The following is a 26,049-nucleotide window of genomic DNA, read 5'->3' on the forward strand; positions in this document are numbered from 1 at the left end:
CCTTGACAGCCTTTGGACACAAGAATTTCAGAAATATCTATCTGACATTATCAGGCATGCTTAAAGCAGCACTTTTAACCCAAAAAAAAAATCAGCACTTCATTTCCTGTTAGCTACCATCAAAACTGATTTTAATAACAAATAATAGTTCATGCTCAAAAGGGAAACAAACAAATCCTTGTCCAATTAAATAATAAATTGTGAGCCACATGTTCAAAGCTCTAATATGGGAAGGGGTACCAATTTTGGGAACAGATGAAATTTGATGGAACAGAAGAAAATGGAAGAGTTTAAATGCAGAAAATTTGATGAAATATATGAAGACAAACTGCAATATTCTTAGTTAAAGAGTAAGAAACAGTGGTGACAGAACATCATATTTGAGTTTCAAGGAAACACAACAGTTTTAATAAGTTGAAGGTTAACATTAAGAAGCTCCAGCAGCAGTAATGTGAGAACAGAAAATAGTAACCAAAACACCCTCATTAAGAAACAATACATGGAAGAACCTGACAACTAAAGGGATCCAAGAGAACTATCTCAACCATTCAAACAGATAGCTAAAAGAATAGAACTATCTCAACTGCACATATAAGGGACTCTTGACTTGAAAGGTTCGAAACCGATACAAGAGTCTACAGGACCTCAATAACTTCTGACATGTATTAGAAGTTCATGAGATGTATACAGATCTACCAAAAAGACTGGATGATGTAGATACGCACCCATGGAGCGATCCATACCCATCTGGGTATCTAGTGAGAGATGAACCAGATCCATATTGAGTCCTTAGTCTAGTAGGATTTTAGTAGTTTATTTTATTTAGGAGATTAGTATCTTTAGTTTATTTTATTATGTTTATTTTGAGAAGTTGCATACGTAGGACATAAGTTTAGGATTTCTTTTCCTTTTGAGTTAGTTTCCTTTTAGGATTTCTTTCCATCTTAGAGTTTTTCAATTTCATATTTATATGCTTGTAATCGATTGAGAAAGACAGATTGAAAAGATGAATTGAGTTTGAGTATTTGTGGAGCCTGCGGGCATGTGTGAGTTCTCCTTCCCCCCCCCCCTTCTTTCTTAGTGCGATTTCTCCCTCTCCCCTGCAACTCTAAGACCCCCTACCGGCCCTCCATCACTGGAATACCAAAAATCAGCATGACTAAATGCTTTTAACAAATTGGTATATATGCTATATTTTGAAAATTTATAGATTCTTCACAATTCTTAACTGTGGCTACCCTAAGCAGGAGAATTTTCCTTCCCCTTTAATTTTTGTTCTTGTTTTGGGACTTATTGAGCAGTAGGTAATAATTCCCCAGAGATGAGAGGCATAGTGAATTCCTAGAACTCCAGATCCATCCATGGGTCCTATGAACTGAAAAACAGGGGATGCCTGATGCCAACTGGATCAAACACCTAGCTGGCTATTCTGCACATACATCCTTTCCTGAGGTACATGTCAGCAGCAATAAAGCCTAGGTAAACATTCTGAATAAGCAATAGTTCTTCCACCTCAGCAATCATGTCATTCTAAGTGGCAAGTTGTATTCAAAAGGAAAATTCAAATCTAAGGACTAAGTCACAATAGGCACCAGCAATGAATATTCAAAAGCTTGGAATAGTCTATGGAACAGCTCACCTGAAGCCTAGAGGCATTGTACATAGGTATTGTGAAAGTCATGCTAACAGGTCCAGCTTCCTTCATGAGATTTGCTGTAGTCAAGAATGTGACAGAATTAGAGACTGAGTTAACAATTCTGGAAGAATATAAACAAAAAAAAAGTAACATCCTCAGAAGCTAGAGGACTTTACAAGGATTTAACCATGAATCGAAATTTCAACCGAAATGCTGAAAATTTGGCAAAATATTTTCAGTTTCGATGGGACTTGAAACGAAAGGACATGCGAAATACAACACAAAAATATACAATATTTCATCGAAATGAACAAAAATAATGAAAAAAAAAAAAATTTCAAAATTTTGGTAAAAAAAAATAAAAAATATCACATTCCTTGATATAAAAAACCAAATTCCAAATTGAATGTGTCAAAATTTCTAGAATGCTTCAAATTTCAAAAACTAACAAAATCATTGAGGACACAAAACCTCTCCACAAGAAGATTGCAAAGAGATTTTTTGGTTGAAAGTTGAAAGTTCAAGAAAGAGATGTGTCCGACTCCCTAAATATTTACATTTTGGTTCAATATTTTTGCCAAGATTATATATGAGAAAGAATACCATATCCTACGCTATATACTAGCATCGTAGGGTCCAAAGTCAAAGTGCTAAACTAACATTTTAGCTCTTTTTCTTTTTTTTTTTTTTGGAGAATCTATTAATTCAAACATGTGTAATCATGATTCAATAGGCGCTCCCTGAAACCACTTTCTGGATACCGAAATGGCCATTTTGAAAATTCCACCAAAATAGAAAAGATTTCTGTGGGGTTTCAGCCATTTCAGATTTGGGCCAAGTTGAAATAACCACTAAAATCGAAATCTTACACCTTGGATATAGCTGAACTAAGACAGGGAGACGAGCCATACCATGTGGTTCTTGTGAAAATGTGAGCTTTGCACGCAAAGTATGTTCTGACCCACCAACAATCTGGAGTACATTGAATCTATTAATATCTAATGGTTGATAACTCGTTACAATTAAACTTAAGAGTCTGAATTTCTTCCATAGTCCAGCCACTAAGAAAAGCGAAAATCAGCAGCATTAAGAAGAGAAGAAATCTTGCCTTTTTTAAACCCCATTCAATTCTCTTATTTGCCTCCCTGAAGTCAGTCGTGTTTCCCACTGCACCAGGTTCCAACTCAAAACTGACCCTGCCATAAGGTTTTTATGCAGAAAACCATTAGTGAAAATCGAATTATAATTCTGTAAACCCACTATCTCTGCATTCAGTGTCTGTCTATTAAAACTGGAAGCATACCAGAAAGGATTTAAGGATATGTGTTGGAGGTCAGATTGTTCCTGATGATCCAGATCAGAAAATCCAAAAAAAATAGGATCAACCATTCATTGAGAAAAACCATGGATTCTAATATATAATTTAAGATCCTATACTACAAAACCACTTTTCAAGCTTCAGGGCATTTAGCTAGGTTTCAATATTTTCGTTAATTTTCCACCTAAATCATAATTCACACATTCCAAGGCCAAATAGAACATTCTGAGAACCTTTGCTTTAAATGCAAACAAATTTTTAATCGTCTCTCTTGTTCTTTATTCTTTTCCCTTCAAATTACAAAAATGTTATCCCTGGTTTTTAATGTTATATCATATACATAAAATAAAAAAATAAAAAATATGCCACCAAAACTAGACATAATTTTACACCATTTTCATTTTTGAGATTCTGCATTTAGCAAATATTTTACATTGTTAAAGTACAGAAATGTCTCTGTTACCATTAATCTGGGAACTAACAGCCATAGCAATATAGTTTAAGGTGTCAAATAAAATAGGCTGCATCCAACAAGGAGAGCTGATTGATAATTGGGCAGGTCCATGTCATCAGATCAAGGTCCATTATGCAATGTACCTGATAAATTTATACATAAGAAGTTGGGAACTTTTAGCAAAATAACTTCTTGACAATTCCAGTATTTTTTCGTTTTTCTATTTAAAATTTTAAGTATTGATGTGATGCTTTTCTATCTGAAATTAGCTGCCTCATTGACTACCTGAATCTTTTTCTTTTTATGAGGAACCGATGGCCCAACCATCAGGTAGACTGGGCAAACTCTGGGCCGATGTAAGGGCCCGCAACCCACACGGACCAAGAAAGACCGAGGGCCATGAGAACCATGGAAACATCATGCAGGGGGGCCCAAGGGGTGCAGACAAGTTGAACTTAGTTTGCTTCTTCTTGAGGGGCTATCTGAATGGCTGATATGTGTAACAATCTATGACACCCACGACCAATAGGTACAAGATTCAAAGCCCAAAGCATATAATAGGGTCCAGATTGATCCAAGCACGATGGATGTTAAAGTTTCTAGGTGTTAGTTATGGTCCTTGTCTGTTAGTCGAGGTTTCTATTTATTAGTTATAGTTACTGGTTCTTAGCTACTGTATACTATGTCTAGTCCTTTGCATTGCCTCCATAGGGTAATTATGGTCTAGAATCTACTTGACTCTTTGATTATAAATATGATGGCATGTCTCACTATTTGAGAACTAATCAAAACCGCTAGCTTTCTTTCCCTTATTTTCTCTCTCTCACATCTCCTCTCTTCCCTCTTCTCTGCTTTGATCCTGTAATTCAACTCTCAATTTGTAACATGGTATATTGGTATCAGAGCAATGAAAAAAAAGAGGAAAATAATATCATATTGTTTCTCCTTCAATATTACCCTTTTTCTGGTTTGTTCTTAATGAAACCCTAGTTGAATAAGTATGAATAGAAACTAGGGTCTCTTGTGCTTTGTTATTGCTGGTGTGGAATTTTCCTCCCTGCGTATGCCATAAGGTGAAACTAGTTGTTGCTGCTTTGCAAATGTTGCTCTGCCCCTTACACTGCTGTTTGTGGGTGTTTTCTTGTCCGGTTTCCTCTGCGCAAGCTATTAATATTGCTGCTGTTTCGGTTGATGAAGATTGATCATCTCTTTTGTTATTGCTACTGTTGCTGCTATAATTATGATCTAGGAATATCCTATCTTGTGTGACCTGCTTCTGTCTTGCTCCTGCGACTGGGATTTTGTGTTCTTATTTATGATATCCTTGATGTTATTGGAAGATTTTCATAAATTATCTGCTGTCGCAGGGTTACTGATCAGATCTTTGCCCTTAAATTTGTTTTCTTGCTCACTACCTGGATGATTCTTTGAGTTGGAGATACAAGTTTCTATTCATGGTTGTTTTAAAGATTTAATCTCTAATGCATATCTGGAGCTGATCTGTTCAACAAAGAATTGGATTGGAATTTTCTTTATATTCTATGATCTGATCATCATAAAGGTCCATTAGTTATTGTTTTTTATTCATTCCTAATCACTAGTAAAGTGTCACGTAGGGCTATCTAGCCCTTGGATATCCTGAATTATTAGTAGTTTTCCCATTGGCACCCTCAACTAGTTTTTTAGCCTGATCAGAGAGCTGGTTGTCAACATATCTTCATTTTCTCTGCAGCACTATTATATTGGAGATTCTCTCCCTGTAGTTGTTGCTGGATTGCAGTTTCATTCTCTATACCTGCCCTGCTGTTGCTAAGTAGGATTTATTCTTTGGTCTACAATTGGTATTCTTCTTATTGTTGATTATAGTTGCTGTTATGATAGTCTTCTTCTGACCTACCATTGAGTTTCTGCCAAACCCTTGTGAATCGTCTACTGCTTGCAATGCTGCGACAGGATCAGATTGTTGTCTGTGATATCCTTGGAGACTCTTTTTTTTATCAGCAGTCGTCAGTAATATATGTGTGATCAGATGTTTGAGATTACTTCTTTGCATTGAATATTCTGGCCTGATATTGCTCTGCTTGCTCTGCCACTGCTGGTTTTCTTGGTGTTTAGTACCCCTTTGTTATGGTCTCGTTTATCGAGTTAAGCATTGGTCATTGCTGCAATATTGGGACTGCACAAGTTTTTCTTTGTTTTCATCCCCTGAAATATTTTTCCACGTATAGTACTACACGTGCAGTACTACATGGTTATGCCGGAAGAAGATTTCTTCCTGTTGCATTATCTGCATATCAGCTTATGAATATTTTTGCCTCTGGCTTCCTCGTGAAGATTATTTGTTTCTCCCCCTTGGAGATTATTTCTCTTCTTATTGAAATATATTGTTTTTTACTCCTTATTAAAGATTATTTGTTTAAGTGCTTATAAAAGGTCCCACCTTCTTAGTGATGATTATGTCTTCTGATTGAAGATTCTAGCTTCTTGTTGAAAATTTGTTATTGTGGATTTCTTATTTTCCTGGAGTTCTTTGTGTTGAAGATTCCTCCCTACTGTTTGTCTTAAGTTCTTCTAGTAGAAGATTTCAAATTTCTGGCCTGCAGTGATGATTTATTCATCTTATGCTGCTGCTATTTCTGGGCTTTCGCTATTGTTGTTAATGTTTTCTGTCCTGCAGAGATGATTTTATCTCCTACTGCTGCCGATTTTTGGCATGTGGCTGATATTTTTTGCCACTTATATTGTTATCTGGATATTTCTTCATTACAAAGATTATTTCTATATCTCTGTTGTTGGCAGTTGATATGTTTATGAAGTGTTGCGACTGGAAGAAGATTTATCATGCAATTCTGTTATTTGACATATCATGCAATTCTGTTATTTGACATCCAATGGCTTCTACGATGGTTATATGTGTTCAAGTTTGGCTCTAAAAATTATTGCCAATTTTTTGTCAAAGCGGAAGCATAGGAGACATATATGCTCCAACTTGAGGGGGAGTGTTATAGTTGCTAGGTGTTAGTCATGGACCTCTATTAGTTGTGGTTCTTGTTTATTAGTTATAGTTACTGGTTCTAGTTAGTCTATTGTCTGTAGTCTGTTGTTTTGTCTACCATAGGGTAATTATGGTTTACAATCTTTTCTTATTGTACTCGACTCTTTTACAATAAATATGATGGCATGTCTCAAAGTTAGAACTAACCAAAACCATTAGTTTTCTTTCCTTTATTTTTTCTCTAATGTCTCCTCTTTCCCCTCTTCTTATTTGTAACAATGGCATGATACTTCTTGAATAAGAATTATTAAAATAGATAGAGTAAAATCTTACGTAGCAATTAGTCTCAGATTCCAAAACATGAAACAATACTCGCCTGTTCAATATTGGAAACTATTGAAGCCATGATCACACAGGGAAACAAAAATACAAAGCAAGAAAGGAAGGATACCTATTAGTATATTTTGGCACTGGCATCTGTACTAAAATTGTGTTTGCAGTGATGTTTGAGGAGAAATCAGCACGAATTTTAAGGATCACTTCAGCCTAAGACAAAGACGATAGAGTGTTAGACCTTATCTAAATCAGAAGGCAGTCTCATGCAAAGTTTTGTACTACAAGAAAATCAAGTATGTTCACCCTAAAGGACCCTGCTTCTTCAATCAAGGCATTGATACGGAAAGGAGGCTTGAACTCCTGGGTCATACGGTAGTTCATGACAGGAAATTCACCGTCCGGGGGTACCTGTAAAACATAAGCGGAGTGTGACATACTGCTGTGATCAACTGGGAAAATAAAAGCATCACTTCAATTAAAATAACCTTTATGATTATAGTGTCGTAATTTGACTCACCAAAGTCAAAGTTCGGTCAATGTCAAAACTATCAAGATGGACAGACTCATGGAAGTTACAATCATCTAGAATAACCACGCCTCCTCCAGCAGAACTGCTATAGTCTGTTGCAGAAAAGAGCATCAACGACATGACGTAAAACAGTATTCCAAATTCGACAATGAATGACAATTCCAAAAAGAATCAGATACACAAGTAACAGACATATGTAGTACAATAGAACAAGTCAGATGCAAATTTAGAAAAGAAAAACAAAAGAATATGCACTTGTTTCACCAAACCTCTACTCCAGTGGGGGAGGATTCTAATTCTGCTTTCTTTCAGATCCCACAAGGCTAGATCAAACTCCAACTTCATTTCCAAGAGTTCATTCCAGGATGGATCCATCCTCAATATCCCTGCTGACATCAAACCAGAAGCTGCTTCCTACTTCACCTACCTTTTCAATCCCTCGAGCACCCCGACTCCTCCCTCCTTTCCCCATAGAGGAAAGGAGGATAAAATCTGTTCGCTTCCCTCTTCCATGGGAGAGTTCTCTTCTGCCTAAGCTTGGGATTTATTCATTCCAAAGATCCTCTTGTTCCATGGAGGGGCATTATCTGGTTCAAAAGCCATATCCCCCGCCATAGCTTCACAGCTTGGTGCGCCATCTCTAGCTGCCTCCATACGCAGTCTTTCCTTCTCCACCAACATATTCGGGTCTCCCCTTCCTATTGCCTATGTTGGAATGCCTCACAGATCATCTTTTCTTCTCCTATCCCTTCTCTTCAATTTGGAAAAGGGTCCTCAGCCACTGCTGGCCTTCTAGAAGAATTATTCTCCCCTTGAGTCGTGAATGGATTTGGGTTGACATAAATTTTTCAGGAGCTACCATTTGTGATACTATCGGAAAGCTCGCCTTTTGTGCCACCATCAATTATATCTGGATGGAACGTAACCTGCGTAGATGGACTTCCAATTCCAGATCCTTTGATGAGATTTGGAAAGCCATCTACTCAGACATCAGTTCCAAATTAGTCTCAATCCGGCTTAAAAATGTTAGAGATTTGTATCCTGGGGTCTCCCTTGACTATCTTGTCTTAGCCTCTTTTTGTTGTTCCCCTTGTTTAGCAGTTCCCCCCCCCCCCATTTAGCTGCTAGCCCAGGGTTTTTTCTCCTTTTGGTTTGTAGCCTTCGGCCCCCTATCCCCTCCTCCCTTTCCCTTATTTCCTCTTGCTTGGTAATGAATTTATTTATTCATCCAAAAAATAAATAAATAAATACAAAGAAGACATGCTAAATCTTCTAAAACTGTGCAAGGTGGTGCCATTCCTCAGGTGCGTGGAGCAAATTCACAACCACAACATGCTTGAACAATGTCAAAATTGTCCCACTCCACATAGTTTCTCCCTATTTCAACACAAATGACTATGTTTTCCTCTATTCCCCACATAGCAATACAACAACAACAACAAACTCAGCCTTATCCCAACTTAATGGGGTCGGCTACAAGGATCCATGCAAAACAAAATAGAAAATGTACAAACAAAAGTGGGGGAGGGGAGGGATGGGAAGATGAGTAAGAGGAAAGAGGCATAACCGCATAACCCAATAGTTAGGAAAATCTCAGTTAAATGGGGTCGGCTACATGGATCCCTACCCTCCAATAGGTTCTATCCAAGGTCATACTTGGACAAGACCAAGGCTATGCATGTCATTCCTCACCACTTCGTCTATGATCATTTTAGGCCTACCCCTAGCTCCTTTGGCTCCTTCAATCCGGATCCAATTGCTCCTCCTTATTGGGGTGTCCTCAGGCCTCCTTTGAACATGGCCATACCACCTCAAACAACTTTCACGGAGGTTGTCTTTGATCGGGACCACTCTTAGAACAGCTCTAATATGCTCGTTCCTTACTTTATCCTTCCTATTTTTACCACACATCAATCTTAATATCCTCATCTCAGCCACACATAGCTTCTCAATATGACTTTTTATTGAATAATGTAATTAGGACTACAACTCATGAAAAGATTAGTACTACTACTCATGTAAGGATTAGGGCTACTATTTCTGCTATAAATAAAGGAAGGATTGTGCCCCTTCGAATCCTCTTTGTCTGCCTGCACACCTTCAAACCCTCTTTGCCGCTGCTATCTCCAAAGAGAAAGCAGATTTGGAAGAAGATGACCTAAACCTAAAACACCTAAACTGACTACTTAAACCAACCCAACCCCTAAACTACCTAAACCGACTACTTAAACCAACCCAACCAAACCCAATCCTAAACCGACTAGACTTAACTCAACTCACCTAGACCTAAACCCAACCCAACCAAACCAAACCATGCCCTAGTCCATCTTCCACTCTTAAAAAAAAAAAAAAACTCTGTAAAGGGGACAATTTTTCCTCTCCTCAGTTCTCTCCCTTAGTGGTGTGTGTTCTCCCATTGGGGGCCTTTGTCTTGAAGTTTCTTATGCTTAATAAGCTCTGGCTTGGTCATCATCTCTTGTGATTGCTTGCTGAACCTGCACCTATGGCATCCAAAGATTCCGGGATATCAGTTACTCAGGAAGCAGGGGTCATTCCTCCGGCCATGATTACCCTCTCTTCCCTACTAGCACCATCAAGTGGGATGGAAGCAACTATCTGATTTGGTCTCGGTCTTACTACCTGTCGATTGCTGGTCATGGTTATGCCAGATTTCTCACAGGTGATTCGTACGCCCTTCTACTGTAGGTCCTGCTCAGGACAAATGGGATGCTGCCAATTGGATGGTAATGTCCTACCTTATTAATTATATGTCGTCTTCTACTGCTCAGACATATCTGTTACCGGATTCTGCTGCTAAATTTTGGAAAGCAACTAAGGCCACTTATTCTCAAGTGGGTAAGCGTGCCCAGTGTTTTGAACTGACGAAGAAGGTTCATCGAGCTACTTAGAGAGAGCTTTATGTGGCTCAATATTACTCTGATCTGCAGAATATGAGGAATGGAATTGATTATTATCAGACTTATCAACCTGTTTGTGAGGCTGAGGTTGTTAGGTTTAAGAAGCATAAAGAGGAGCTCCACGTTTATGATTTCTTGGCAGGTCTCAATGTGGAATATGATCAGATTAGGGCTAATGTGTTTAATCATGATCCATCAACCACCCTTGAAGAAACCCATTCAATCATTCAGGTTGAGGAACAATGTCGATTGGAGATGTTACAACCTGTTTCCCAAGATCAATCCGCTATTGTTTCTTCTACTGGTACAGGTTCCCGACCTATTACTTCATCCTCTTCCAACAAACCGATTGTTAAATGTGACTTTTGTGGCAAGGAGTGTCACATAAGGGAGAAGTGTTGGAAGCTTCATGGACGTCCTATTAATTCTCGTGGGCGTAATCAAGGTTGTGGGAAGACCACTCAGGCAAATCAGTCCGAGACTACAATTGATTCTAATAGCTCCACTAATGCAGGTGCATCCTTCTCTACTGACAAAATGTTTATGCTTCGTCGTTTGTTAACTCAGATGGGATCCTCTACTGCTGCTACTACCTCTTCTCTGCCAACAATCACTACCTCCCACTTAGCCCACTCAGCCACTCAGGTACAATAGTTTGTGGCCCTAGAGCATCCATAGCCTCCCAATCCTGGATAATTGACTCTGGGGCTACTGATCACATGACCAGTTTACATACCTTCTTTTCTACCTATTGTCCCTCTTCAGGTAACACCAAAGTTCGTATTGCTGATGGTTCCCTCTCACCTATTGCTGAGTCGGGTTCTATTCAGGGTCTCTTTCATGACCTGGGTGTATCCATCCAGGTGCCGATGTTACTATATTGTGATAATAAGTCAGCCATCAGTATTGCACACAATCCTGTTCAGCATGATCGTACCAAGCATGTCGAGATTGATAGCATTTCATCAAAGAGAAGTTAGAGCAAAGACTGATCTGTATCCCTTTTGTGCGAAGTGAAGATCAGTTAGCCGATGTCCTCACAAAGGGACTTAGTAGTAAATATTTTTATTTTATTTTGTCCAAGTTGGGTATGACTGATATCCATGCACCAACTTGAGAGGGAGTGTTAAACAATGCAATTAAGACTACTATTCATGAAAGGATTAGGACTCCTACTCGTGTAAGGATTAGGACTACTATTTCTGCTATAAATAAAGGAAGGACAGTGCCCATTAAGCCACAAGTCCAAATTTCCCCAATTCTACACTTTTCTTGACTACCTAACATTTCGCCTTATACATCATAGCTGGACGTACAACAGTCCTATAAAATTTTTCCTTAAGCTTTAAAGGGATACACCAATCACATAAGAGTTTGGATGCACCTCTCCACTTCATCCATCCCACTTTAATTCTCTGTGAGATATCATCCTCTATGTCACCTTCTTAAATTATGGTACACCCCAGATATCTAAAATAGTAACTTTGTCTCCTCAAGTTTCACCATATCAATATCCATCATAGAGTGGCTAGAGTTACACTTGACATATTCCGTCTTCGAACTCTACTAATCTTAAAACCTCTTGTTTCCGAGTTTGATTTCCAAAGCTCCAACTTAGTGTTAACCTCACCTTAATCTCATCCACTAAAACGATGTCATTTGCGAAGAGCATACACCAGGGGACCTCGTCTAAAATGCTCTTGGTTAACTCATCTATGATAAGCAAACAAATAGGCTTAGGGCTGATCCTTGATGTAATCCAATCATAATTGGGAATTCCTTACCCTGACCTCCAATAGAAATAAGACCAGTCACCGCGCCCTCATACATGTCCTTAATTTTATCCACATACGTACTTGATACCTCTCTTTTTACCAGGACATGCCAAATTAAATCTCTAGGAACTCTGTCATATGCTTTCTCTATGTCAATAAAGATCAAGTGGAGATTCTTCTTGTGGGATCTATAACTTTCCATGATCCTCCTCAGTAGGTAGATAGCCTTTGTCATAGATCTACCTAGCATAAATCTCCAAATAGGTTTTCTGAGATCTTGGTTTGTTTTCTTAAGCGGGCTTCAATAACCTTCTCCCACAGTTTAGTATAACTCAGTAGTTTAATGCTTCTATAGTTATTGCAGCTTTTAATATCTCCTTTTAGTTTTGTAAACTGAGACTACAATGCTTCTCCTCCAATCATCTGGCATCTTCCTTGTGTTCATAATTTTGACAACCTAGTTAACCAGGTAACACCACATATTCCTAAGGTTTTCCACATGACAATAAGATATATAAAATCCCAATCTGTCGCATTCCATTGATAAATGTCATATTGTCCTCCCTTCACACACCCATCCACATTAACCAATAAAACAGTTAAATTATTGGCGTAATTAAAACTTGTTTCCCTTATCATTACTGATCATACAGTGAGACTTCTCACCTTATCCTAAGTAAATGGGGCAGCTAATGAATCCTGTTTTACAATTCAACTCTCGTTAAAGTCAATATTTTTTTCTGACCCAAAGCCATCCATGTGTCCCCTCGCCGCTTCTACTCAGGTGATTCTCTGACCCCCTTGTTCTTCTAGCTCCTCTAACCTGCACCACATCACTCCTTACAGCATTTAGTAGCCTTCAACGTACACGTTAATTACAGATATAATTGTAACTAGGTATCAATAACTACACCATTTATGTCACACACGCTCTCTGAACATTAAGTAATTAAAGAACCAAAACTATCAATAACTGACGTCCCTTTATAAATTATGTATTTGATACTCACATACAACTCAACCCAGCCTTATCCCAACAAAATGGGGTCGGGTTCATTGGTGGTCCTTTATCCAAACCCTCTTGCATGGATCCTAGAATTTTTTCTAGCACTCATATTCACAAATATGCCACCCAACATACATACACAATATATGCACTTGCACTCTAATATGCCCCGAACTTATGGAGCTTTTGCAATTAACTCCTAAATATTCATATTCGCTCCAAACTCCCACAGTATGGAACTGTCAGGATACCAAACGAAAAATCAATCTATCCATCTAAACCACTGAAGTGTAAATGAAAAGATTACTTGTTCATCATCAAACATGCAAGGAAGCCCATCATATTTCTTCATCCAGATATGCCAGACCAATAACTTTTTTCTTACATGCTGGACTTATAACATGAAAGTCACAATTTGCAGATCAAAGGCAATCATTAACTGAAATTCTGTGTTGGAAAATACCATATATAGACCTCCCATCTCTCCCTATGCTCAAGTCCTCATTAAGAGCTAAACGGATTTCTGGATTTCCTGTAAGATAACTCTTCATTTGAATGGTGCCATCAATTTCAGAAGTAAGTATGTAACCCTGCTCAAACAATGTTAAATCACATCAAACATGGATCAAATAGCAGGTGCTAGGGCAGGATTAATACAAAAGAAATCACATGTATGAAACAAGAAATAGCATGAGCTACTAAATTACTATTAAACAAGTAGTTACAAGAAAAATAAGATTAAGGGGAAAAAATGAATAGAGATGTAAAAAAAAAAAAAAAAAAAAAAACTGCCATAAAGTTCTAACTCGTGAAAGATTAGTAAACATAGTTATGTGAAACACCATAAGATAGAACAGATTGGCAAATCCCGTTCTGATAAAAATATCAGAAATGGGTACCTCAAAAACTGGGTAGTGAAGAAACAACATATAACAGACTTAGTGTAGCTCAAATGAGGATGTTGAGATAGATGGGTGATAAAACTATAAAAGATAAAATAAGCAATGAACAAAATTAGCTAATTCAGGAGTAGCTCTGACACATGATAAGTTGTGAGAAAGTCGTTTGAGGTCTTATGGACATGTGCAATTAAGGCCTTTTAATGCTTCAGTACAGAAAAGTGGATATGTACAATGGAGGCCTTTTAATGCACCAGTACGGAGGAATAATTTGATTTAAAATGAAGGAGCTAAAGGAGCTAGAGGTAGGCCTAAAATGACTTCAGGAAAAAGTGGAGAGAAAAGACAAGCATAGCTTAGGACAACAAGTACTGATTTGAATATAGCCGATTGGAGAAAAAGGATCCACGCAGCCGACCCCATTTAGTTGGAATAAAGCTGAGTTGAATTGAGAAATGGGTGCATCTGAACTAAATACCATGCAACATAAATCAAAACCTGAATTGAACATAATTACATGTTAAGTGAAGAATGGAGTCATTGATGGAAAGTTTTGCAGGAGACCAACATCATATGCTCTGATATAAAAGAGGGAAACATTAAACATGAGAACAAGGAAACAAAATAAGATTGGCAAAGGAACCAATGAAAGTGCCAGGGGGAGAAAAAGAATGAACACTATAGTGGAGAAAATGGCATAAGAATTAGAAGAGCTAGAATGAAATATTAGCTTTCATAAAATGAGAAATATTCAATCTTAGAGCCTCTATAGGTGGTTTTCCCAGTTTCTCAAAAGATGAAACAAATTCATAGAGCAGACCAGCTTCCACAAGAATGACTTTGGCTCTTCCTTGCATTATTCTGCATCTTCAGTTCAGTAGACAAAATATTTTGTATGCTGGGAATTGAGGAAAGTGTGTATTACAAGAGTGGATCACCAATGCAGCAAGAATTTGTATGCCATGTTTGTTTTAGAAAAAATAAAAGTACAAATAATAATTAAAGGCATGTATAGTAATTTTTTTAAATGAAAAGAGCAGTATCAGAGATTCAGGGGAAAAAAAGGGGGGGGGGGGGAAACATCTTTACTTTTTTGACAAATTAACAATAGAAAAGCAGCACATATGAAATTGAATAAAATGCAAATCACTCACACTAGAGCTGAATGTGACACTTATTTTCTCTATAATATCAACAAATATTTCCTCTCTCTTCCTACCCCCAGGCTCATTTGCTACAACAGATTTTGTGACAGCTGTCCCTGGCATTCTTTTGTTGCCTTGCTGCAGAAATGAAATTTAGCAGGATCCAATTATGTCCACCGACATTAATAAAACTAGGAAGTAAGCCAAGTAGAATCTATTTAAGAATGAGATTGACAAGACAATACAATACCATGAACATGGCAGCAGGGCCAAGGGAAGGCAAACGTGCAGCATCAACAACAATTGGTTCATTAAATACATAGGACTTCAGTAATTCAGTAGATGTCGTTTGTACATAACCAAAGTCCTGCCACAAGAAAAAGATGGTCAGCCGACATATGTAGAACACCTGAAATAGACTGAAATGCTAACTTCTGCAAAATCATTTTATCCTCTTTACCATTACAGTAGTCACAAGAATGTAAAAAGATGATCAAGCTTTCCTGATTAAAATAAAATTAAAAAAAAAAAAAATGCTAAAGTACCCAAACATAAAGATAAATACAAAAAGTTATCCCACATGACCGTTTAGGAAAGAATCTCTTTGACGGGGCACACCTAGTTTTGCCATGTTGAATGGTGATGTGGCAATCTGACCTTGAGATATCTAGGGAATGGTCTGAATAGGCCATGTGTCAAAAATTATCATCGAATTCAATCATTTATCCTCCCCTCTGATGTCATTCCCTCCCATTTATGTCCACGCAACCCCTACAGTCTTGTGCATCCCTCTTGGTAGTCCTAGGCTTTTCAGTTTCTTATTTTGCCGCTTGGCAAACTCGGATTCGTGTGAAATTTTCCACGTGAAAAGGGGACCTTGGGATCTACCCATCCATCTTAAGCCTCTTCTGACATGCCACATGGAAAATCTAGGTGCCCATGAAGGAGATTCATTTCTTAACATCCGTACAGGAAAACCAGATCCTCAATAACTATGTTATATACTTATAAAGTAATTTATTTATGATATTCAAGATATTTCTAATATTTTACCTGAAGAAAAATTTTTAGTGCATGCTACCATCATACACATATATGGCGAACTTGACCATAAATATAAAAAGATAATTTGATCCAGACAAAAAGAACAGGAAAGAAGCGACAAAATTATGTGGGCAAAGCTCTCCCTCTAGAGTCTGGATCATATCACCAACAATTCCTTCCATGGTATCCATCTACATCATTAATTCCTTTTACAACTGCCAAGATATTACTTGAAACTGGAACTTGACTTCACATGGGTGTCCTAACTTCAGATATTCTTCTAATATGCGTTAGTGTAAATAAACTAGGTTTTTTTTCAGACAAATACCAAAGAGATACTTCATTGACATACAATATGCATCAAAAAGTAAACTAATACCCAAGCAAATATACTGTATGATGAAGACTGAAATGTACTCTGTCCAATATTGTTTTGGTTCGGGGGGGCCACATTAATGACTTCTAATTCCCCTAACATTAACCTGATTGCCTGACATAACAACAGGGGAGTAAAGGTCAGAATAAGATCTTATCTTTATATTGGTCTACAAAGACATTACAAACCTGACAAACGTAAGATAGGGACTAACGGTTTCACAAAGTCACCACAGCAAGTGGAAATTGGTGCTCTATGGATATTGTCAATGCAACAAAAGAAAAATCGTATAACTAGAATGAAAGTTAGTTTAATGAATTACTTTTCGTGTAGTGATTTTTCAAGGACATAATAAAGCATAAGCCATTGTTATGCATTGAATGAACCTTAGTTAATGGGGTTTCTAGGTCCTAAAGATTAGGATTCAGTAATCCCTTAGGAAACCATAATTGCAGGAATAGAACCCATCCAGCAATCAGGAGATTTTAATAACTCAACCAGCAGAAGTTTGATGTGGGCCGGTCAAGTAGTCAATTATAGATGGGGAATGGCTCAGTAAAATCTGATGATGCTCAGATCTTAGCTACAGAGAAATCCTACCGAGAGTAGGTAACTCCAGAACAACAGAATCGCAGGACTGAATTAAAGCTTCAAACCAGAATTCAAGAGTAATAATCGGTGATTTGTATGTAAACAGAAAACCTGTAATCAGAACTAGCATATCAGTTTCAGAAATCAGAAGTAGAACTTGGTTTCAGAAATTAGAATTGAAGCTGCATAGTAGGGGTAGGATTTCTGAAATCAATGGTAAGTTCAGGTCCAAAACGGAACAGAACTATCAGATTCAGCAATAGCAATCGAACAACACTCTGAAACTGGAGTCAAAAAATCAGTTCAGAAACAGAGTTTTTTAGTAGTTGGCAGGAAGAAGGATTCTTAGAAATCGATAGAAGTTGATGGATTTGAATCTGATCTGAAATAAGAAACCGGAAAACAAAAGAGAAACTAGAGATATACCACAGCATGTACATAATGAAACAGAATTAAGAGAAGTGAGGAAAAGCATGCACAAGTGGAAAAGTGCAGGAGCACTGACCTATGTTGATGGAGGAAAGAGAATGGAGGGGGGAAAAAAGAGAGATATGTTGATCAGGAATCCGCCTAATAAAATATTAGGGTCCGGCCAGGGGTACCCAGATAAGTTCCTGGTTTAGAAAAAAAAAATTATACGAATCCACAGAGACCCGCTTCTGAAATCCACAGCAGTAGACTCTTGAATCTCACAAGAGTAGTCGGAATTCTGAAATCCACATACACGAAAAGCAGCCAAAGCTTCTTCCTTAAATTTTCAGTCGCTGGAGGCTGTTGGGCCTTTACATATAAAACTGCTATAAACTGAAATAAACTCTAAAGCTGAAAGGCTGTAGCCAATCATGACTCAACAAGGAAATAAAATAAACTTAAACAGACTAGAAATCATTCCTATCGCAGGCTGTATTGGAGAGTCACTCTGACTCAAACACTTAACAAATAAAACCCAAAGTTGACAAGGAAACAGATCCCAATCAACCAGTTTCTGTGGGAGTTTCCTTAACTGACACCACTTAATTTAAAAAGAGAATAACTTGAAACAGGAATGGAGATATCCCAGCCTGGCTAAACAACTCAACAATATTAAAATAAAGCAAATAAAGATTCTGAAATTAGCCATAAGTTTAGATCCCCTGGGTGAACCAGAACAGAACCACAGGTTTGGTTCTGAACCAGAAAACTTTATCCTTCTTTTCTTCCCCTTCTTTCAACCAGTTGATTACTAACTTTGACTTCATCCCACAATGCTCAAGAAGCATGACTCCGGAGCCATTACAGCAAGCTTTGCATGGTGATCTTCTAGCATATTTTTGAAACCAAAGAATTTCTCAAAAGCACCAGAAGATATAAAGATTCTTTACCTTTTTTTTTTTGTGGGGTGGGGGTGGGTGGGGTGGGTGGGGTTGGAGGGGTGTGAAGAGTTAGAATGTAGAGAATGTAAGAGAGCAAGAGAGCAAGAGAACAAGAGAAGGGAGAGCTGAGAACCGTGAGGAGAGAAGAAGGTTGAAGCAGAAGAGAGAACAAAAGAGGTGGTACAATGTTGTGTGCAGAGAAAATATTCTCTACTACATATATATTACTTCACTAAAAATATGAAATGAATTACATACACCTCCCTAGGGAGGTAAAGGGGGAAAATACAAAATAAAATAAGAGACAAGAATATAACAAATTTGTTCCTAAAATACCCTTATTACATAAACTCTAACACAATCACGATCCTTGGGGAGTCTAAAATCAGACCTAAAGAATGCAACCTATCTTAAAGCTGAACTCAAAGTAGATGGCTTTCCAAATCTTTTCAAACAACCTGGATTTGGAAGTCCATCTATGCAGATTACACTCTACCCAAATATGGCTAATAGTGGCCCCAAAAGCAAGCTTTCCAATAGAATCACAAATGGTATGCCTACCAAAAGTCATGTCATTCCAGATCCATTCTCTAGACAAGGGAAGGATTCTTCTGTGGATGGCCAACAGGAACTAAGGACCTTCTTCCAAACAGAGTAGGTGAAGGGACAAGAGAAGAGATGGTCAACATCTTCAATGCCATTCCAGTAAAGACAGCAAGAGGGGGGAACATGAATATGCCAATGAATTAGGAAGGACTGAATGGGGAGGCATTAAGAGAGAGCAAGCCAGGTTGTGAAGCTGTGGCGCGGGATATGGCCTCTAAACCAGATAGTTTTGTGCTATGGCACAATGGGACCTTTAGAATGTATAAAATCTCAAGCAGAGGCAGAGGAGAATGATCCTTGGGGAAAGGGAAGCCAAATAACCCTATTATTCCTTCTACGATGTCCAGGAGGGATGGGTGGAAGGGAAGACCAAAGGTCAGCATGGGGAGGGGGGAGGACCATCCATTATCCGAAAGGATGGACGCAACTGAGGCCAATCTACTCAGCCCAAAGGAGTAGATGGATCTAGGGAAAATCAGGGGGAGCAGAATATCAGAGGGTGCTAGGGGTCCATCCAAAGAGAAGTGGAAGACCCATCACCAATGGAATAGGAAATAGCTCCTAAAGCAGAAGGTCTAACGCTAAGAATCTTATGCCAAATCCAAGAGGCATCTAACGAGGGAGACAATCCAAAGAGAATCATTTTTTAGAAGGTAGGAGTAGATCCAAGAAACCCATATGCTACTTATGCAGTTATGCTTAGAGGCAATTATCCAAATGAGCTACAAGATCCTAACAGAGATGACATCTTGGATTTATCTGATCCCTAAGCCTCCCACTGCTTTGGGCCTATAAATCTTTAACCAACTCAAGGGGTGAAGGAATTTTGAGGAATCAATCTCTTTCCAGAGGAAGGAACAAAGGAGAGAATCAATAGCATTTGTAGTGGCCAAACAGAGAATGAAAATATTGAACCAACAGAGGTAAGAAGATTGGAAGACTGATTTGATGAGAATCAATCAACCAACATACGAGAGAAGCTTTCCTTTCCAGCGCTAGAGCCTCTTCCTCATAAGATCAAGCAAGGGTGAGCAATGGTGAGAGGAGAGCATGGAAGTGATCAAGGGAAGCCCTAGGTACTTCACAGGAAGAGAACCAATAGAGAAGCCAAAGATGGCCAGAAGTAGATCTCTACAGGCATTAGAGACGCCAGAAAGGAAGAGCTTGGATTTGAGCGAGTTAAAAAGTGGAGGCCAGAAAAAAGACGAAGGGAAGACAATGTTGGAGACAGGAGAAGGGTGGTCGGCTTTGAAGAAGATCATGAGATCATCATCGAAGGTAAGGTGGGTGAGCAAAAGACATTTACACTTGGAGATGAGGTGTTGGTTAGTGGAAGATTGGATGGGATGGGAGAGAACCTCAAGGGCGAGAGAGAAGATGAAGGGGAAGAGAGGACAACCTTGACGGATGTCAGTAAAGTATCCCACAAGGCTCCCATTAACCAAGATAGAAAAGTAGGGAGAAGAAAAGTAAGAGAATCCAATAGACAAAGGAGGGGGGAAAGGATATCTGAAGCAATACTTTGGAGATCCATCGGATTGAGTCAAACGCCTTGTGAATATCAATATTAAGCAGAGCAACAAAAGAATGGGATGTAAGGTCAAAACCCCTAACAATCGTATGGCAAAGGATGATGTTGTCAACAATGCTTCTGCAAGTAATAAACGTAGATTGGTTGGGGCTCTCAAGAGAATCAATGACAGATTAGAGTTTGTTGGATAGGATTTTGACAATAAATTTGTACAGAAGGTAACAGAGAGAGATGGGCCTAAAGTCAGGCATGGACAGGGCACCCTCTTAGGGATGAGAAAGAGAAAGGTATGCTTGACACCTTTGATCTGGGAAGGGTTAAGTTTAAGAACTTCTTATGGCAAGAATGAGATCATCTCTGATGATACTCCAACAAGCAGAGAAGAATCCCATATTGAAGCCATCAGGACCATAGGCTTTGCTGGACTTATGGGATAGGATAGCAGCAATGATCTCATCATCAAAAGGAATGGCCTGGAGGGAAGGCCGAAGATTTTCAGGAACGAATTTCCTGAGGAGATAGGCAAGGGGAGAGGGAGGGAGGAGAAGGATGGGAGAGGTCAGAGAAGTAAGAAACAACTTCCGCTTTGATGTAATTAAGAGAGAGAAGCTCAATGCCAGAGTTAGAGACAAGCTAGGGAATGAAATTGATATTGGTGCGGGCTTTGAGAGATCTGTGGAAGTAAGCTGAGTTGGAGTCACCAATCTCAAACCATTTGATTCTAGATTTTTGGCGGAGGAAGCTTTCCACCTGGGTAAGAAGAGAGGATAGCTCCAATGCAACCAATTCTCCTCATCTGCAAGGGGAGGATTAAGGAGATCAGTCCTAAGCCTGGACTAGATAAGATCAAGCTTATTCTGCTAGCAGAGGATTCGATCATTGATATTCCCAAAAGTGTTGGAATTCCAAATGGAATTTCAACTTTTAAGAGCAGATTTGACATTCTTCAGCTTTTTTGCAAAAGCAATTAGGGGGGGAAAGGGGATGCCCAAGCTTCGCTGACAAGGGGGAGGAAATCCTGATGGAAGGACCACATGTCGAAGAATTTGGAGGGCTTGGAACCGAAGGACATGAGAGGGTGGACAAAGAGAGAGATGGGAGTGCTAATTCTTTACCTAATGCAAAAGGATTTTAGCTAATTCATCAACTCTCCCATGCATTGTTGCAGCCCTTCATCTCTTGCCACTTCCATCTGATGCACTAATGCACACTTGGTCCTATAGGGCATTTAGGTTTTTTTTTTTTTTTTTTTTTTTTTTTCAGTTAGGAGTTTAATATTTTATCATTATCTTTCTGTTACCAGTGAGTTAAGAGCCATGTAGTTGAGTTTGATTCAAACTCTACTTCAGTCAAAGAGTATGAATTGGTTTAGTTTCTGTTTACAAGTCTTTAAATATGCATGTAATCCATCAAACTATTCACAGTCGAATGAATTGAAATTTTCTGAGTTTAGCATGCTGCTCCGCTGGCCGAGATATCTTCTTGTCTCTCTAGCATTGTGATTAATCCTCCTTCCCAGGTCTGCTCTCTCCCTTTAACTTCGGTTCAGTCTATTTCCTTCTTACTTCTCCTTTGTTCTCCTGGTTAAAGTGTACCATGAGAAGTCTTGGTCCTTGTTAAATCTCGAGACAGAGAGGGTTTAGGGGAGTTTGATTTGAGCTACCTTTAGTCTTTGTTATTTAATTATTTACTTTATCTTTGTATGTAATTAGACTTTGCCTCAGAGTAGGTTTCATAATGCAATATATGTAGTGAGACTAGACCATGATAGAACTACTGAATCCTATTATCGTGGCCCAGGCAGGATTCTCCCCCCTTTGTCTCCTATCGTATTCTCTCAGTTCTCTTCTCTTCTTCTTCTTCACAGGTTCTGGTCATCAAGCAGAGGTTTAGTTACGCTTATCCTTCTTAATTATCCTCGTCATTTCTCCTCACTGTTGGACTCTGTTCTGATGTAAGTTGCGGGTAAAAGAGGAGTCAATCTCTCCCAGGTCTTATAGTTTCAGCCTCAAATTCAGGGCATAGAGTTGCTATCCTGGGGTGACCGTCCTTGCAAATCCCAGTCCAAAATCCTATTGGTATAGCAAGTTCCAAATCAAAACTCAGACACGGCTTGGTGTCCTACCACCAGACTTAGTTGCAGAAATAATAGTATTTTATTACGCATCCTTTGGCTCTCTTATTGGTCATTCTTACGAGGTCCATGAGTTGCAAATCCTGACCTGAAATTTCAATTCAAACAGATTTAATTTGAGAGAGTTCCATCACCTCGAGCGGAACTATACTACTGTAAGCAAACAGATATCGAGAGGCTGAAGGTGAGTAGTTCTGAAATTTACGACAACAGAATTGTCCTCCATTACTCAAAGCCCCTTGATTTTGCAAAGTGATTATACTTTACCCCTATTCTAAATTGAATTCCAGAAAAGTCATTCTCTTAAATTTATTTACCCCTCCACCCCAAGATCCTTTTTTTCATCCTTATAGGGTCCTAAGCTGTTTTCAGAAGTTACGAGATTGCCACAGTTACTTTATATTTTTTTGTTATCTGAGGACCCATACTGACCAAAATTTGAATTTGGAAACCCTAGGTTGCATTACCATTACCCTGTTGCAATGCCTTCTCCTAGGCATTCTTGTCACCATAAATAAGGACTAAAGAAATGACTGAATGAACATCAAACTAAGCAGAAGAAGAGAAGATACTAGGAGTAAAGCTCAGCTGGAAATAACTAAGAAAATGACTGAATGAAATTTTTATTTTCAACAAAACAACCCCCATCCCCTTCTTGGTTGAATATGTACAATTGAGCTCTCCAAGACAAATCCATTAATCCCTGCTATCATTCCCGGAATCCCAGTACATCATCAACACATTTTACAACTCCCAAAACATCGATTGTAAATTAAGATCATGGACTTCACAGGAGAACTCTAACTTCCACGCCTTCCTATATGTAATAACATAGTTAGATGGAGATAAAGTAGGCATTCCTGACAGACAAGCACCCAGAACTTCACTTTCCCAAAGAAAAACCCCCTTTTTTATTTTTTTATGTTTTCAATTTCATATTCTAGGAAATTACACATTCCTATATATAACAACTCGTAAAAATACTAAAAACTATTCTAAACAGAGGACCATACAAACATTCCAATGGATTTAAAGCATCAACAAGCATTGGCTTTCTAATCAAGATACATGCCACCTCATGAACTACTTCATGTTTCAACTTTCAAAAAAAAAAAAAAAAGAACTGAATAAAGAACATACAACTGCTTCAGTATTGTTGCAGAAACTACCACACTGCTGACTAGCCAAGAAGGTTTGTTAAAAAGATGCATCATATAGTTTAATAGCATCAAAACAGCAGAAAGATGCAGAAACTTATACTTGACTTGCTCTAAAACATTTCTTCTAAAACAAGATGTAATGAGGCAATACTTACAATCACTTCATCAAGCAATTCGTAGACAAGAACAAAGTTCTTTCTTAATGAATCTTCATTTAGAACACCAAGGTAATCTTTAATGACACGTGCAATGCGTTGTAACAGCTCTAAAACAAGAGAGGGTGACACATTAACTCTTGTAGTCGAAACGAATAGCAGTCCAGCAACCTTCACATGAAAGTAGTTCACCCCATCCAAGTTCTATTCATATCATGCATGGGGGACACAAAAAATTGCCAATAAGTTTCAGAAGAAGAACAGACAGAGACCGGAAATTTAATTAGCTAATCATCAGATCATTCGGACACTAGGACCTAAGAATAAACAATGGGGATGCTTAAAATATTAAAAAATAATAATGCATTAAACAGGAATATGTAATGAAGACTGGAGACATATGAGAAGGTAGATATCATTGTCATGGAGAGAAATGAAATCAAATGTTAGATGTTAGTTCATTGTGATGGAGCATGAGCACTAACAAAATATTCATTTTCATTCCTTCTTTCTTTTTTCAACTTTTGTAAGGTATATTTAAAAGTTGCTGCAATAAAGCAGCTATGTTGTAAGTGGTCAAATTTGAGATCATAGAATTTTCCACATAAATTCAATGAAAATGAACCAAAAAGTAGCTCAAACAATTACAAATAAACCAAAAGCAGCTCTGCACAGAACCAACTCCCAAGCTTTAGCTGAGCAAAGGCTCTGCCCAGTGCACCTTCTTGATACTTGACTTAGAGCAGCTGAGTCCCTTGGGTCTGTGTAGTCTCTTCCACAATTATAACAGTAGTTATCTTCATTTCCACAGGGCCAATTCAAATGGGTGCTTTCCACAAGCAGTGGCATAGCCTCCTACAAGGACACATCTTGTAAAATCTTTAAAATGAAAGAATCAGTGGTTCGAAGAACGAGGCCAACAAAATGAATAATTGAGGATTTTCCATAAAGTTTAACAAAACCACATGTTCACCCTATTTTCAAGACTTATTTCCAAGTCTGGCCTAGATGAAGGAATTATTGAAAGATTGGATAACAGCAGACTACTTAGGAAGGTTTGTGGGGGCTAATGAGCTTTCATGTTTACCATTGTCAGTCATCACCACACCATATCTTCATTCGTTATACGTACTAGAGAAAAGAATTAACTTTTAACCAATCTACAAACAAATACCTACAAAAACAGGTGGCGCCTCCTCTTCATCTTCCTTCCAAAACTTTACTTTGCGAAAAAATATCTCTGCACTTCCTTTTGGTACATCACCACGGTCTGTATTCATGTAAACAGAAGTAATGCTAAGTTTATTATGTCATATAGGAATTCTGAGTAGTGAAACCAAACCTGTATAAAATTCTAAATCAAGTGATGCCCATTAGCAAAAGCACAAGAAAACCACGACTAAGTACAATAATAAAAAAAAAAAAAAATCCACACAATTGAAGAGGAAAAGTAAACCTGACTTTATTAAAGTGACAACAAAGAACAAAAAGTACTCATACATAGATGTTTATGTATCTTTTTTTGTTTTGTATTTCCCCTTTTCAAAATTAGATAAGAAATAAGCTGTAGATTAGAAAAAATATCAATCAAGGTCTCTCTTAACTAACAAGAATAGAATATCACTAATTTTTCTTATGGAAATAAAAAAGTCACTCCAAGAATTTAATCAGATTGAGTGCTTAAACTTGAGAAATTCTCTATTTTTTATAGAGAAATGGCTTTTTAACATGAAAAGTGTGACATTTTCCATCTCAAAATCATAGTCACGGTGACTAGGAAACCCAAGGCATTGGGCACTCCAGGTTTGCAGTATATGACTATATGTAATATAGCAACAATCATTTTACATAATTATGCTTATCTGCAACATAGAAGCCATATCCATTCAATATGATATAATTATTCTAGTAATGATCTAATATGAGAAAACCAACATATAATTAAAAAACCATAGGATATCTATAAGCATATTGATTAAAAACAAAACAAAACAAAAAACATAAATCAATGTGAACTCGTGAAGTATCAACAAGATGTGTTGTCGCCTTAGACCCAAGAAAGAGCTTGGGCGCACATAGGCGACGCCTA

At 38.1% G+C, this 26,049-nt stretch overlaps 1 protein-coding gene across 2 annotated transcripts in view; it reads right to left on the reverse strand.

Moving 5' to 3' along the window:
* LOC122078872 (AP-4 complex subunit mu-like) overlaps window positions 1–26,049 on the reverse strand; it is a 29,818-nt gene that overhangs the window by 332 nt on the left and 3,437 nt on the right. The window contains exons 2-13 of one of the 2 annotated variants that reach the window (XM_042645055.1): window positions 25,139–25,230; window positions 24,609–24,815; window positions 23,961–24,164; window positions 15,262–15,378; window positions 15,021–15,149; window positions 13,431–13,557; window positions 7,257–7,360; window positions 7,043–7,147; window positions 6,855–6,949; window positions 2,745–2,832; window positions 2,548–2,608; window positions 1,640–1,713 (exon numbers count right to left, since the gene is read on the reverse strand). In XM_042645055.1, the coding sequence (XP_042500989.1) occupies window positions 1,640–1,713; window positions 2,548–2,608; window positions 2,745–2,832; window positions 6,855–6,949; window positions 7,043–7,147; window positions 7,257–7,360; window positions 13,431–13,557; window positions 15,021–15,149; window positions 15,262–15,378; window positions 23,961–24,164; window positions 24,609–24,815; window positions 25,139–25,230 (1,403 nt within the window). The remainder of the gene's footprint in view (window positions 1–1,639; window positions 1,714–2,547; window positions 2,609–2,744; window positions 2,833–6,854; window positions 6,950–7,042; window positions 7,148–7,256; window positions 7,361–13,430; window positions 13,558–15,020; window positions 15,150–15,261; window positions 15,379–23,960; window positions 24,165–24,608; window positions 24,816–25,138; window positions 25,231–26,049) is intronic. The other variant, XM_042645056.1, reaches the window with a different exon arrangement.

The sequence above is a fragment of the Macadamia integrifolia genome, chromosome 5, assembly GCF_013358625.1.
Source record: "Macadamia integrifolia cultivar HAES 741 chromosome 5, SCU_Mint_v3, whole genome shotgun sequence".
Lineage (NCBI taxonomy): Eukaryota > Viridiplantae > Streptophyta > Magnoliopsida > Proteales > Proteaceae > Macadamia > Macadamia integrifolia.